The sequence below is a fragment of the Penicillium alfredii genome, assembly GCF_028826965.1.
Source record: "Penicillium alfredii strain IBT 34128 chromosome Unknown utg000004l_segment0_segment0, whole genome shotgun sequence".
NCBI classification, from domain to species: Eukaryota; Fungi; Ascomycota; class Eurotiomycetes; order Eurotiales; family Aspergillaceae; genus Penicillium; species Penicillium alfredii.
Window position 1 is genome coordinate 4,606,045 of NW_026622701.1, and position 12,143 is coordinate 4,618,187.

The 12,143-nt window shown below is 55.6% G+C and overlaps 8 protein-coding genes across 8 annotated transcripts; 4 read left to right on the forward strand and 4 right to left on the reverse strand.

The window, feature by feature from the left end:
- Window positions 1-269: 269 nt before the first annotated feature.
- On the reverse strand, window positions 270-2,753 carry NUU61_003428 (isochorismatase family protein family; the record flags this gene model as incomplete). The annotated part of the gene is made up of 1 exon (XM_056654010.1): window positions 270-2,753. The coding sequence occupies one exon, from the start codon at window positions 2,751-2,753 to the stop codon at window positions 270-272; it is 2,484 nt and encodes an 827-aa protein (XP_056515077.1).
- Window positions 2,754-3,470: 717 nt separating this feature from the next.
- On the forward strand, window positions 3,471-4,724 carry NUU61_003429 (Ketol-acid reductoisomerase; the record flags this gene model as incomplete). The annotated part of the gene is made up of 2 exons (XM_056654011.1): window positions 3,471-4,636; window positions 4,697-4,724. The coding sequence occupies 2 exons, from the start codon at window positions 3,471-3,473 to the stop codon at window positions 4,722-4,724; spliced, it is 1,194 nt and encodes a 397-aa protein (XP_056515078.1).
- Window positions 4,725-4,987: 263 nt separating this feature from the next.
- NUU61_003430 (threonine/serine dehydratase) lies at window positions 4,988-6,173 on the forward strand (the record flags this gene model as incomplete). Its single annotated transcript, XM_056654012.1, has 2 exons — window positions 4,988-5,324; window positions 5,401-6,173. 2 exons carry the CDS (start codon window positions 4,988-4,990, stop codon window positions 6,171-6,173), a joined length of 1,110 nt encoding a protein of 369 aa, XP_056515079.1.
- A 39-nt stretch (window positions 6,174-6,212) lies between these two features.
- NUU61_003431 (putative Rad51 family DNA repair protein) lies at window positions 6,213-7,632 on the reverse strand (the record flags this gene model as incomplete). Its single annotated transcript, XM_056654013.1, has 2 exons — window positions 6,213-7,511; window positions 7,573-7,632. 2 exons carry the CDS (start codon window positions 7,630-7,632, stop codon window positions 6,213-6,215), a joined length of 1,359 nt encoding a protein of 452 aa, XP_056515080.1.
- A 233-nt stretch (window positions 7,633-7,865) lies between these two features.
- NUU61_003432 (uncharacterized protein) lies at window positions 7,866-8,229 on the forward strand (the record flags this gene model as incomplete). Its single annotated transcript, XM_056654014.1, has 2 exons — window positions 7,866-8,083; window positions 8,136-8,229. The coding sequence occupies 2 exons, from the start codon at window positions 7,866-7,868 to the stop codon at window positions 8,227-8,229; spliced, it is 312 nt and encodes a 103-aa protein (XP_056515081.1).
- Window positions 8,230-8,454: 225 nt separating this feature from the next.
- On the reverse strand, window positions 8,455-9,545 carry NUU61_003433 (TBP-associated factor 8 family protein; the record flags this gene model as incomplete). Its single annotated transcript, XM_056654015.1, has 2 exons — window positions 8,455-9,227; window positions 9,290-9,545. The coding sequence occupies 2 exons, from the start codon at window positions 9,543-9,545 to the stop codon at window positions 8,455-8,457; spliced, it is 1,029 nt and encodes a 342-aa protein (XP_056515082.1).
- A 442-nt stretch (window positions 9,546-9,987) lies between these two features.
- Window positions 9,988-10,527, forward strand: NUU61_003434 (cytochrome c oxidase subunit VIIa; the record flags this gene model as incomplete). Its single annotated transcript, XM_056654016.1, has 4 exons — window positions 9,988-10,017; window positions 10,120-10,270; window positions 10,334-10,369; window positions 10,448-10,527. 4 exons carry the CDS (start codon window positions 9,988-9,990, stop codon window positions 10,525-10,527), a joined length of 297 nt encoding a protein of 98 aa, XP_056515083.1.
- A 539-nt stretch (window positions 10,528-11,066) lies between these two features.
- NUU61_003435 (NEDD8-conjugating protein UBC12) lies at window positions 11,067-11,811 on the reverse strand (the record flags this gene model as incomplete). Its single annotated transcript, XM_056654017.1, has 4 exons — window positions 11,067-11,219; window positions 11,278-11,567; window positions 11,641-11,731; window positions 11,791-11,811. 4 exons carry the CDS (start codon window positions 11,809-11,811, stop codon window positions 11,067-11,069), a joined length of 555 nt encoding a protein of 184 aa, XP_056515084.1.
- Window positions 11,812-12,143: the final 332 nt, after the last annotated feature.

Here is a 12,143-nt window from a genome sequence, read left to right on the forward strand (position 1 = left end):
CACCAGCCCCGAAGGTGCCCGCGTCGTGGCCCGGGCATTTTTTCAAAGCGGTGGTCTGCGGTGGTGTGGCCCTGAAGAGCCCTCTGAGCACTTCCGAGTTCCCGGGAAGTTGCCTGTGGAGGAGAAACATGGGAGTAGTGACCAGGCGATAGAGCGGCACAGATCAAAAATATCACACTTTGAGCAGATTTTGGCTTCGTGGCCGTCAATGAGATTCGTAACGACATATCATAGTATGTTCAGCATCTATCACACATATACTAGAACCTTTATTCGTCCAGAATGGTCCGAACAATTCCCCGTTTCTCAACTCGATGGTAGTATTGTGTCAGGTTGGCAAATCGAGCATCGAATGCACCCTGAGTCTGCACCATCTCCCGCAACACAGGCCAGAGTGAACAGTCATCAACACTCAGCACACTTCCGCCGAGATAATGCTGTCCTTCCAGGGCCTGTTCCCAGTCATCTAACCCAGATTCAAACCTGTGGACAGTCTTTGATTCAGACTCAGGTGGATGGTGATCACGCCAACGCGCTAGCAGGTCGTCAATCTGGAGCAGATGATTGCCCCCCCACAAAACGTCCACGCCTGGCCGGGAGGGTTTGCGATCTGCCAGATGCTTCAGGATGGCCAGATCGCCGGTTACCACCGTTCCTTCTGGCTCTGCATAGGATGGCCATTTCGAAAGACGGCCGTCTTCCGAGTTTGCCATCTTATTATCGGCCACCAGATCGTACCGAAGGCCGTTCTCCCCGAGACAAAGGCGCACTCGAAGATCTGCCACAGGATCGCCGCTGAGTACTAGCCGTGCGGCTGTCGTAGAGACAAAATTCACCACGTCGAATCCACCTCCATACACCACATCCCAATCAAATTCAGTGGCGCGGTTTTCCTGTCCAAATGCATGGATGAGCTGTTCCGTCTCGCCAGTATCTCCGTGGATGACCGTGCGGGCCTTGTCCGCGGTCTTACCCACGGCTCCTTGTCCCCAAATAGTGTTGGCCGTCGGGTCAATATAAGTGCCGATGTGTCGAAACGTGAGAGAGATCCGCTCGCCTCCATACGCCTGCTCCTCTTCTGATTTGGCCGATTCGGGCCGTTTATCAGCCCGAATGCCGTGCAGCCATCGCATGTTCGTTTTCTGGCCGAGAATAAATAGCGACCGGTGCGGGAGCGGGACGCGCTGTGTGGTTCGTCCAGGCTCCGTTCCCTCCCCGGATTCAGATGCAGAGGTCTTGGTACGAAGCACCATAACACGCTGGGCACCCAAACTAACATTGCAAATGGATGATCCCCGCACAATATCAAGCGTTTTATCAGAATGCTCAGAAATGCGATCTTGCCCGTCACGGTATCGCTGGACGAGGACATGGTTCAATGGGTGACCCAAAATGCGCTCCACAGTGACGCGCACTTCGTTCACGACCGGCGTAAGTGGCCTCGGCGGTGGGGACTCGTCCGCCGGATGGCGATAGATGGGAATCGTACCATCGGACTCAGACCGAACCTGGACGGCGACTAGCCGAGGAACCTGGCCCGACAGGTGGTACATCTTCTGCCAGGCAACCTCGGATCGAATACGTTCAAAGACGTCTACTGGTAAATTGACATCATGCACAATACGCGAGTCACCCTCCCCAATTGAACCATCGGAGTTGCGGGCACTCGCGACAGCCCCAGGACTCTCGGTGGGACGAGTGGGTGGGACATTCTCGGAGGCGTCCGCGTGGCTCCCTGCCCTAGGGTCTGGCGTGGGTTCCCGACGTCTTGGGCGACGTACACGAGCACGTATCTTCTTCGATTCTATGGGGACCCGCGACTGCGCGGCCGCGACATGCTGGACCCTCGAGCGATTTGCGAGCCCCATTAGGCTGGGCTCCTCTCCATCAGGCGAGGTTTCCCCTGGTATGGACTCCTCGTTACCTTGAACCCCAAGCTCATCCATCACACTTTCAATACCAGCTGGAGTGGCCGACCGCTTGGGCGGCGGCGCACCTCGGCGGGCAATCGCGTCTGTCTCATCCCAGTCCAGTTCCTGCGTCAGTTCCTGGGCCGTGATACCAGTCGCCCCCAATATGTCTGCCATCCGACGCATAGCTTCTTGGTGACGTTGGAAATCGCGAAACCCCAGGCAATCCTCGATGAGGGTCACTGAGAAACCATTTCGGACGGCATCCAAAGCGGTAGCGTACACAGATACATTAGACAGAGAGCCGCACAGGTACAATTCAGTCACGAAACGAGTTCGAAACGATAGCACTAGGCCATCCGACTCCAGTGCCGAGTATCCTGTCTTATCCAGCACAGTGTCCTGCTCGGCATTGATGGCGGCCAAGATGGGTGCGGGGAACTGGAATCCGGTTGACTGCGCTCCACAGCATGGAGAGGGGTCCGCAGACAGAAAGGCTTCCTCGTCGACCGGTTCTGGAGAATCGCGATCCGACGCCGCTTCAATCACGTCCGTCGACGACGGTACAGTCTTCGGCCGCGGCGGCTCTTTATCTAAGACAACGCGGTCCCCAAAGTCCCAGTCGATAATCGACTGCGGTGATTCATACTGCGATCGCACCCAGACAACATCTCCGGCATGGCGAAAGGCGGCCGCAAGCTGGGGGAGTGTATCGAGAATGTCCGGGGTGTTGGGGACATGGAGGGCACCGGAAGGACGGACAAAGTCATTTTGGAAATCGAGCAGCAGTAGCGCCTTGCGGGTCTGGATGGTGGGCAGATCACCGAATGAGAAGAGACTCATCGTATGGACATGATATGGAGGGGTTTGCAGCAATTAGCAGAGAATCCAGGGTCTTTGGGATGCGTCGAAGTGTGTTTCGTGGGGCAGAAAGCCTTGGGGGCGGTGGTTGACACCTCAGGCATAAAAGTTGTACTTCCGACCAGGACAAAAAAGATGCAGTGATATTGTCGATGTTTGGGGAGCGAGATGAGGGTATTTACAGTGGCGAAACTTTCTCAAGTATATACCAAGATATTGCTGCGATTTGAGCCGTACCTCTGAACTGGTTGAAGCCGGCACATGGATCGATTGCGGCAAAGCCCCCCAGGTAATCGGAGGCTGGCTTTTTGAGCAACTCAATTGGGTTATGGTGAAGCATTGCAAGAGCTCAATTGGTCTAGCAAAGTGCATTGGCCCGGGTAAAATGCCCCAGGATCAACTACACAATGCCTCGGCCATCGAAGTGTCTTGTCGATCTTTGGCTTTGGTTGTGATGGAAACGGCCACTCGGTCCATGAACGAATCGCTGACTCACATCGCTCACCAATCAGCATGCAACCGGTGTCGGCCGGGGAGCAGCAGCCACTCTCCGGGATCACGTGTGGGGGCTCGACATTCAGAGTTTCGCCCAATAATTGCGGCATTTAAAACCTCCAAATTCCTCACCTTTCTTTTCTTTCCTACATCCATTCACCTCTCCACTCTGTCCCTTTTCCCCTCCAATTCTTTTCATCCACAATGGCTTCCCGTGGACTTCCCCGTGCCCTCCGTCTGGCCCGTGTGGCCGCTCCCCGCTCGGTCGTTACGGCTGCCCTCCCCCGGCCGGCTCTGGCCGCTGCCGCCGCCGCCCCTCGAGTGTCCGTGGTGACTCCCACCCGTGGTATCAAGACCATCGACTTCGCGGGCACCAAGGAAGATGTCTACGAGCGTGAGGACTGGCCCCGTGAGAAGCTCCAGGAGTTCTTCAAGAACGACACCCTCGCCCTCATCGGCTACGGCTCCCAGGGTCACGGCCAGGGTCTGAACCTGCGTGACCAGGGCCTCAATGTCATTGTTGGTGTGCGGAAGGACGGCGCTTCGTGGAAGGAGGCCATCCAGGATGGCTGGGTCCCCGGCAAGAACCTGTTCGATGTCAACACCGCCATCGAGAAGGGCTCCGTCATCATGAATCTGCTCTCCGATGCCGCCCAAAGTGAGACTTGGCCCTCAATCAAGCCCCTCATCACCAAGGGCAAGACCCTCTACTTCTCTCACGGTTTCTCGCCCGTGTTCAAGGACCTCACCAAGGTCGACGTCCCTAAGGACGTTGACGTGATCCTTGTTGCCCCCAAGGGTTCCGGCCGCACTGTCCGTACCCTCTTCCGTGAGGGTCGTGGTATCAACTCTTCGGTCGCTGTCTACCAGGACGTCACTGGCCAGGCTAAGGAGAAGGCCATCGCCATGGGTGTCGCTGTCGGCTCCGGCTACCTCTACGAGACCACCTTCGAGAAGGAGGTCTACTCCGACCTGTACGGCGAGCGTGGCTGCCTGATGGGTGGTATCCACGGTATGTTCCTCGCTCAGTACGAGGTTCTGCGTGAGCGCGGCCACAGCCCCTCGGAGGCCTTCAACGAGACCGTTGAGGAAGCCACCCAGTCCCTGTACCCCCTGATCGGTGCCAACGGCATGGACTGGATGTACGCGGCTTGCTCGACCACCGCTCGCCGCGGTGCCATTGACTGGTCCAGCCGCTTCCGTGACAACCTGAAGCCCCTGTTCAACGAGCTCTACAATAGCGTGCGCGACGGCACTGAGACCCAGCGATCACTCGACTACAACTCGCAGAAAGACTACCGCGAGAAGTACGAGAAGGAGATGCAGGACATCCGCGACCTGGAGATCTGGCGCGCCGGCAAGGCCGTTCGGTATGTTTCTTCCTCTCTTCCCATTTTCTTTTTCAAGGATTCTGGCTGACCCAGCAACAGTTCCCTGCGCCCTGAGAACCAGAAATAAATAATATCGTGATACCCGTTGGGGGGTGGAGGTGGGGGGATTTGACCAAAAGTTATGATGTACTATGAACTGTCTTGGAATTCGGGTATTTGAATATATTAAGCCATTAAACTCTCATAAGGCTCTTCAAGTGCAAGTTAAGACTAGAGAATATCAATCGCAGAAATAGCCCTAGAGAAGTCCTTTGCTGACGTGAATATGCCGGTGGAGAAAACCACCCGGGGTAGTGGAGTCTCAGTTTCTCTTCTCCAACTCCTGCCACCATGACTTCTCACGCCGTTGCAGCGCAGTCGCTTACTCCTGCTGCGATCCAAGCCGCCTACGGCTTGATCAAGCCCCATGTGCATCGTACGCCATTACTGACCTGCCAAACCCTCGACACTATCGCGTCAACCCCGCAGTCGCCCGAGGCGCTAGTTGGGACTCCCTTTGAGGGCCAGACCCCAGCACACCCGCAGTTCCGACTGTTTTTCAAGTGCGAAAACCTCCAGCGAATTGGCGCTTTCAAAGTGCGCGGCGCTTTCCATGCGTTGCTGCGTCTGTTAGAGGAGCGCGGGGAGGACGAGGTGAAACAGCGCGGGGTGATCACGCACAGCTCAGGTACTGTTCGGCCAACGTAAATAGGCCACTTCCTATTGGAATTTGACTGACTCCTCTGCTCGTTCTTGTTGAACAGGAAACCATGCGCAAGCTCTTGCCCTGGCCGCTTCGACTCTACACGTCCCCGCCTATATCGTGATGCCGCGCATCAGCACGTCATCTAAGATCGCCGGCACGCGCTCGTACGGCGCCGAAGTGATTTTCAGTGGATCGACAAGCGTGGAACGAGAGGCTGTTGTGGCCGAGGTCCAAGAAAAGACGAATGCCATACTGGTGCCGCCATATGACCACTTCAATATCATTTGCGGGCAAGGGACGACGGCGCTGGAGCTAGAAGCACAGTATGCAGAGCGAGTCGAGTCCAAGACCCTCGATGCAGTCATCACCCCCGTCGGTGGAGGTGGGCTCAACGCTGGGGTGGCGACGTATTTCTCGGATAAGCCTCAAACTCGAGTGTTTGGCGCAGAGCCCAGCTTCGAGGGGGCAGATGACTGCCGGCGCGGACTGCAGGCCGGGCAGCGCGTGGAGGCAGTCACGACCTTGACCATCGCGGATGGGCTGCGTACCCCCGTGGGTTTGCTGAATTGGGAGGTGATTTCGAACAAGGAAAAGGTGGAAGGGGTGTTCGCTGTGAGCGAGGAGCAAATCAAGGCGGCTATGCGGCTAGTACTGGAACGCATGAAGGTGGTTGTCGAGCCGAGTGCAGTGGTTGGGCTGGCCGTCTGTCTCTTCGACGAGGATTTCCGACGCCGAGTCGAGCAAGACGGCGGCGAGAAGGGCTGGGACGTTGCGGTTGTATTCAGCGGTGGCAACACGACAGTGGAAGCCATCGGAAAGCTGTTTGGATAATTTTTCATATAACAAGGTGTGCAGTAAAGTAAATATATTTTATTCATCAGGTATCTCAACTCCAGACTCTCGTACATAGAATGAAAACACTCCGCCACTACTCGCCTGAATGCCATCCACCACACGACGGGGCCACTGGTCCCGTCCCCATGCGTTGACCCAGGCAGAGAATTTTCCCTGGCGGACAACGCTTTGCCGAAGAGGAGCGTCGTTCCGGGCATCCTGCGCACTCATGGTGGGTGGAAACATGCGGACCGAGTCCCGGTGGACAATGAGACGTAACAATGGAAAGGTGCCCCACGGCGCAGGGAGGGTAGGTCGAAGAGAAAAGGTTTGGGGTGCGAACTGAGATGGATCAGCTGCAGCTGAGGGGTCGTTGTTGATGACAGAACGGCCGCTCGAAACTGTCGCGGTGTATACAACCGCACAGCCGAGCTGACCTTGAAGTCGTTTGAGCTCCCTTGCGACATCAGTATATAGATCTGACAAATAGAAGCTCTGTTTTTGCTCTCGTTCGCGCTCAATCTCGTCTCGAGATCGTCCAATGTCCTCGGCACGGGCGACCTCATCCCGCAATCGGTCTTGCCAAAAGAAAGCGGTTGCACTGTCGATGGCAATCATATGCAGGGGGCGAGATGCAGAGCGGTGTCGCGGGAGGTCAAAGAGGTACGCATCTAAACTGCGTAGCGTCGCCAGGAGAGCCGATGACGACTGCGGGCGGAGGACGTGAACGTGCTGCAGAGAAGACGCCAGTACTGTTTCGAGGTCGTCTTCAGAGACCTCTCTTCTTGCACGACGTCCCTGACGGGATTGAACGATGCCACGTCCTACCATTCGCAAGCGGTCTGCATTGAACCGGCCATCGGTGTCGACGAAAACCACGGCTGCGTCCCGGCCGCCCACGGGGATTTCGCCACATGAATGCGGCAAGACGGCCAGAGCAGTCAAATAGTACAGTAGCTGGGACTTTCCAGAAGCAGAGAGGCTGCTCGAGACCTCTACGACAGGACTGGGTCTCTGGATCCTGGGGCTGGGGCCCGCTAGCAAAACACCGGACGAATCTAGGACGGTAGAGGGTACCTGTGGTTCTTCCAGCCCGTCATTTCCACCGCCCATGTCGTTTCTGAGCATTTCTTCATCTTCAGAGTTCTGCTGCTCGCGCAAAGGGATAAGATCCGACGGCGGTCGAGATTGATGTTGGACATCACTCTGCGCATGCGATGGCACTCTCGGTTTCAGCGTAAACACATCCAGCAATGCATCGAGAACAGGCACGCCCAATGACCGTGAATTGTAATTCGTACCAGCGGGAACGAGAGTCGCCAACTCCTGGAGAGTCTACCATGATCAGTCCTTCAAAAACACGATCTACATATGCGGATAATTTTATTTCACACACTTGATCGAGTTCCTCTTGGTGCACATCAGCCAGCGATGTCGCGCCCAAATCGGCGGCCATTGCAGAGAGTGACCGGTAGCTTCATGGGTAACGCATTACTTGAATGAAGGGAGCGGAGGGGGGGGGGGGGACAAGTGTAGAGTCCGCGGTGTGCAATGGGCGAATGTCGGAGAGAAAACGGGATTCCGGGAGCTCCATCGTCTCCCACTCCACCCGCACCTCTCCACGCTACACGAAATTCCCCCGTGGATTTGCCCTTGTCGCCGAGCATTCGGATATAGTCCGATTCCATCATGGCGCCTCTCGTCCCTGTCTTCTCCGCCGATACCCTTCCCGACCATGTCAACACCGTGCGCCGCAATTTTCAAGAGAAACGTCGCAAAGGCCCTCCCGTCGACCTGAAAGAGTGTCCACTGCTCGAGATGACCCAGTATTCCTGCAACCCCCCGCAAGAAGGAATTCCTCAGCCGGGCGTGGTGGTGTGCAAGCCGATAGTGCGATTGTTCCGGCGGTGCGTGAAACCCCCGATGGTAGAGACAATAGATACTGATCAACAAATGCAGCTGTGCTGGTGGATTGACGGTCGAAACAACGTCGTGGGAGCCACTCCGACAAGCTGAGGAAAACCAAAAGCGAGCATCTGATACTACACAATGATGGAGTCGGGCATCGCGTCGTCTACGTGGGCTTGGATAGGGCGTGGTCACAACAAGCATTTGCATTGGGCGGCGTTCATCGAATTATGTACGGTTGAGAATTGGAAATCCATGATCCTTATGCCACCAAGGGGTATCTTTTCACTCATGCTCCTAGAAATACACACTAGCGCCCCGACCCAGAAGAAGACAAAGAGAATCCCACCAACGCCGTATCATTGCCCAGTCAAGTGCGCATTCCGCGATCGATCGGCTCGGTGCTCGCAGGGGGCTTGGAGTGCTTCTCGGCTCGCTCATCGCTCATCGTCGTCGCCCGTCGCCATAAGTCTCGCTCACAGTTCACAATTGGGCCCAGCTCGAGGTTCAATGACACCTTAGACCGACCCTTGGTATCCATTTCGGCGAGTGGCCCCGAGTCGATCTCCATGGCGGTGCTCGCGGGAGCGCCGGTGGCGAGAGGATCTTTTTGGAGCTTCTTAGCCAGCCCCTTGGCCGTCTTCTCAAACATGCTTTCCATGCTCTCCATTCTCCGACCCCAAAGCTTCTTATCCCGGCCCGCCGAGGCCGTCTGGTTGTCACGGAACGCGGCACTAGCCAATTTCCGCAAAGCTTCCTCGCCGTGTCGCCCATCTTCTGCGGCGCGCTCGCGGATCTTGCGGGGGTCACTGTCTCGTTCCGTGAAGACGGCCGTGGCCGAATAGGTGTGCTTACTCGGGAAGCTGGGGAAATGTTTCGGGATGTAGGGGCGATTGACGCGTTCCTCTTCGCCGCTCAGAGATTTCAAGAAGGGGAGTTTGCGTAAGGCGTCATCATCCGGGGGCGGGGAGGGTGGTAGAGTCGGTACCGGTGCCGGATGGGGGAAAGACTCGAGGCAGGAGCGAAGGTCATCGGTGCTCAGGCGGCAACGCTTCAGAGCGTACTCGAAATCTTGGGGGATCGGCTGGATACGACGCGAGGACAGCATCGACTGGCGGACGTAGGTGGACAGGCGAAGTAGGTCTAGAGAAATCACGAATCAGCTATCTCGCCGTGGTGTCGGTGTGTTTTTCATGTGCGCATACACTCCTCGGTCGCCCCGCGTAAGCTCGACAGTGCCACTGGCTCCGCATGGTGAAATCCAGAGTGTTGTAATAGCTGCCCGATTGAGCGATTCATCAGATGGTCGATGTTGGCATCATCCTGTACCGCAGGTTCGGACGCCGGGAGAATCACCGGGTCCTGCAGGCGATGGTGACGATGGTAGGGGCGCGTTGGTCGTTTGCTATGAGGGTAATCAAGGGACGCAGAAGGACGCTTTCCCGGAAAGCCGGATGCCATGGCCGCCGTTCTAACTCTGGGACGTCAATGGACTGGCAGACACGACTTCGGAGGCGCTGGGGATGGACAAAGCAGGTCACGTGGTATTAGTACCTCAGGCAGAAACTGGTTCCTTTTGTTTTCCCTGAATAGACCACGCTTCAAATCAAAAGCAAGCGAAGAGGAAAGTCAAAGATGAAATAGACTGCTGAATAAATCCCTAGATCTCTCTGGGAATTGGTAGTTTCTCTACAATTACTTAGGCGTTGTATACATGGTGGTCGGTGTCGGACCAATCCGGTCACTCGCTTAGTCCGCCCGAAAGCTTCAACGTCGTCCCATCCACCTCCCTCTACCCTCTCCTCTCTCCAACCCCCCAAACGTTCGAGGCAGGATTCTCTTCTGTGCCAAATCCCACTGCAGTGTCTTTTTGGGTTTTGATTGACGCTATTTATCCGGCACAATGCCCGCCGCTCTTCCTCCTATCACTGGCGTAAGTGCCTCCCTTCCCTGAACCCGGCCAACCCCCAGCGGCCGGGTCGGGTTTTGTTGGGAGTCGCGCAACCCCTCACTAACTTGCTGCGCTTCTTGACAGATGCTTCGCCGGGGCCTGGTCTTGGACCTGAGCACTGCCTTTGGTGAGTTTGTGACGTGGTTCCGAGGTGGGACGATGAACATGAGAGCGGAATGTCGCGGGTCTCTCGCCAACAATGGATTGGAATACAACCCCATGGAGGAAGCACTTGGTGTTTTGGAAAGAAAGGGAAATAACAAGATTACATTTTCTGACCCACGCCCTTTTCAATTAGGTTTCGGCACCACCTTCGGCTACCTCTGGTGGTACGGTAAGTAGCTTCTGGCTTCGTCGCCTTCCTCAGTTTGGCTTGGAGACTCTAGGGTCTGACCAGTACATTTTCCCACAGGATACCACCTCCCCCGCGTTCGTGAGCGTGACGCCTACTACTCTCGTCTGGAGCAGGAGCGCGCCGCCCAGCGGGCATAAATCGGTCGATGCTGATTCGCCTTCTCTCGAACCTCTTTCTTCTGCCCGTCGGCCTTCCCTTTTCTTCTTTGTCAATCTGGAAAGTTGGTCAGGTCGATCGCCTTTCCCCGGGGTTAGGTTGACTCGACGGGTCGTGCGCGAGTGTGGGTGATTGGTTTTGGAAATCGATTGTACATATACGCCCGTCGTCAACCAATCTGTGTTTCTTGAGTTTGTTTTTATTGGAATAGAGTGGCCTCTCAATCACCAGACCGATCTCTCCGTGGCACTCTGCCAGTACCCATACAGAAGCATCCACCGCCAGCTCTGAAGGCCCTACCCGATGCGCTCTTTGTCCCAGCTGTGGAGTCTATTGTATTCAACCGCTAATTACGCCAGATATATGTACGCTGAACACCCGCATGATCCCCGTGTAAGTCACAGTCTTCATTCCATCAAGTGTAGAGTGATAGACCAAGTAATTCCACTTTCACTCGAACGGGTTCTGTGATTCCCGTGCTTTCCTGCAAAAGGGCCCTTCGGGAAGACTAGTGTCGGTTCTATTTGAGTACTCGCTCGAAGGCATTTCCTCGGACGGACCCGCCGGCCATGGAGGAGCGCACATTCCGTTTGAAAGCGTCACGGTTGGTACGGAGATCGTCTGCAGCCTCTTTATTAAGAGGATCGGATGCATTTGGCTCGAGAAAGAGGAACTAATTGATCGGACGGGTCAGTGAGAACCATCAAAAGATATGTGGAAGATGAACCAACCTGCATGCCCACAATGACCGCGTTCAAGTTCAACACCGGCTTCCAGTCCTCGCGCAGGATGTTCAGGCAGACATTGCCCTCCAGATCGATATTGGGGTGGTAAATCTTCTGCGTACACTTCACCTTCGGCGGATCGTGGGGGAAGTTCTGGTTGACGGAGAAGCTGAAGTTAAAGATACCACCCTTGTACATGCCCTCGTCCGGTTCAATGGTCAGGGTAAAGTTGAGAATATCGTCGGGGTTGGGAAATGACATTTTCATGGTGCTCCCGAGGGTGAGCTCTTGGAGATCTAGAGGAAAGTCGGGGCAGTGAGCGATGCCATCCCGAGAGAAATATCGGAAAAACCATGGTCATGGACATACCTCGTTGCACCCGTAGCTGCGCAGCCGTGACCTTCTTCTTCTTCTTGCCTGCTGCGCTCTCGGCATTTTCCGCCTGCTGCTGCTGTTGTTTCTTCACAGTGTATCAGTCGCATGAACCTTCCGAGGGATCTCCAGGAAAGGGCAGCTAACCATCGACCATATCTTCAACATCGTGGCTAGGAGACACCACCCCACCTGGTGGCTTGAAGACGGATTTAAGTGATGCCGCGGTGGTCAAGCGTGTCGCCGATGGGAATGGACAGAGAAATAATCCAACCCACAAAAAAAGAAGCAATATCAAGGCAAGAAAGCAGAGGGGGTATTTGGAGAGTAAATGGAGAAGTGATGAGGCAAGAGAAGGAACCTGCGGGGTCTCGGATCAGCAATCGGTTTCGCCGAACGGCCTGAACGGCCTGAAAACCTCCGCAGTGCCACTCGCTGACTACTGAACATCACAGCCCTGCAGGTCCACCAGGTATATTAAAATATCGGATTCAATCATG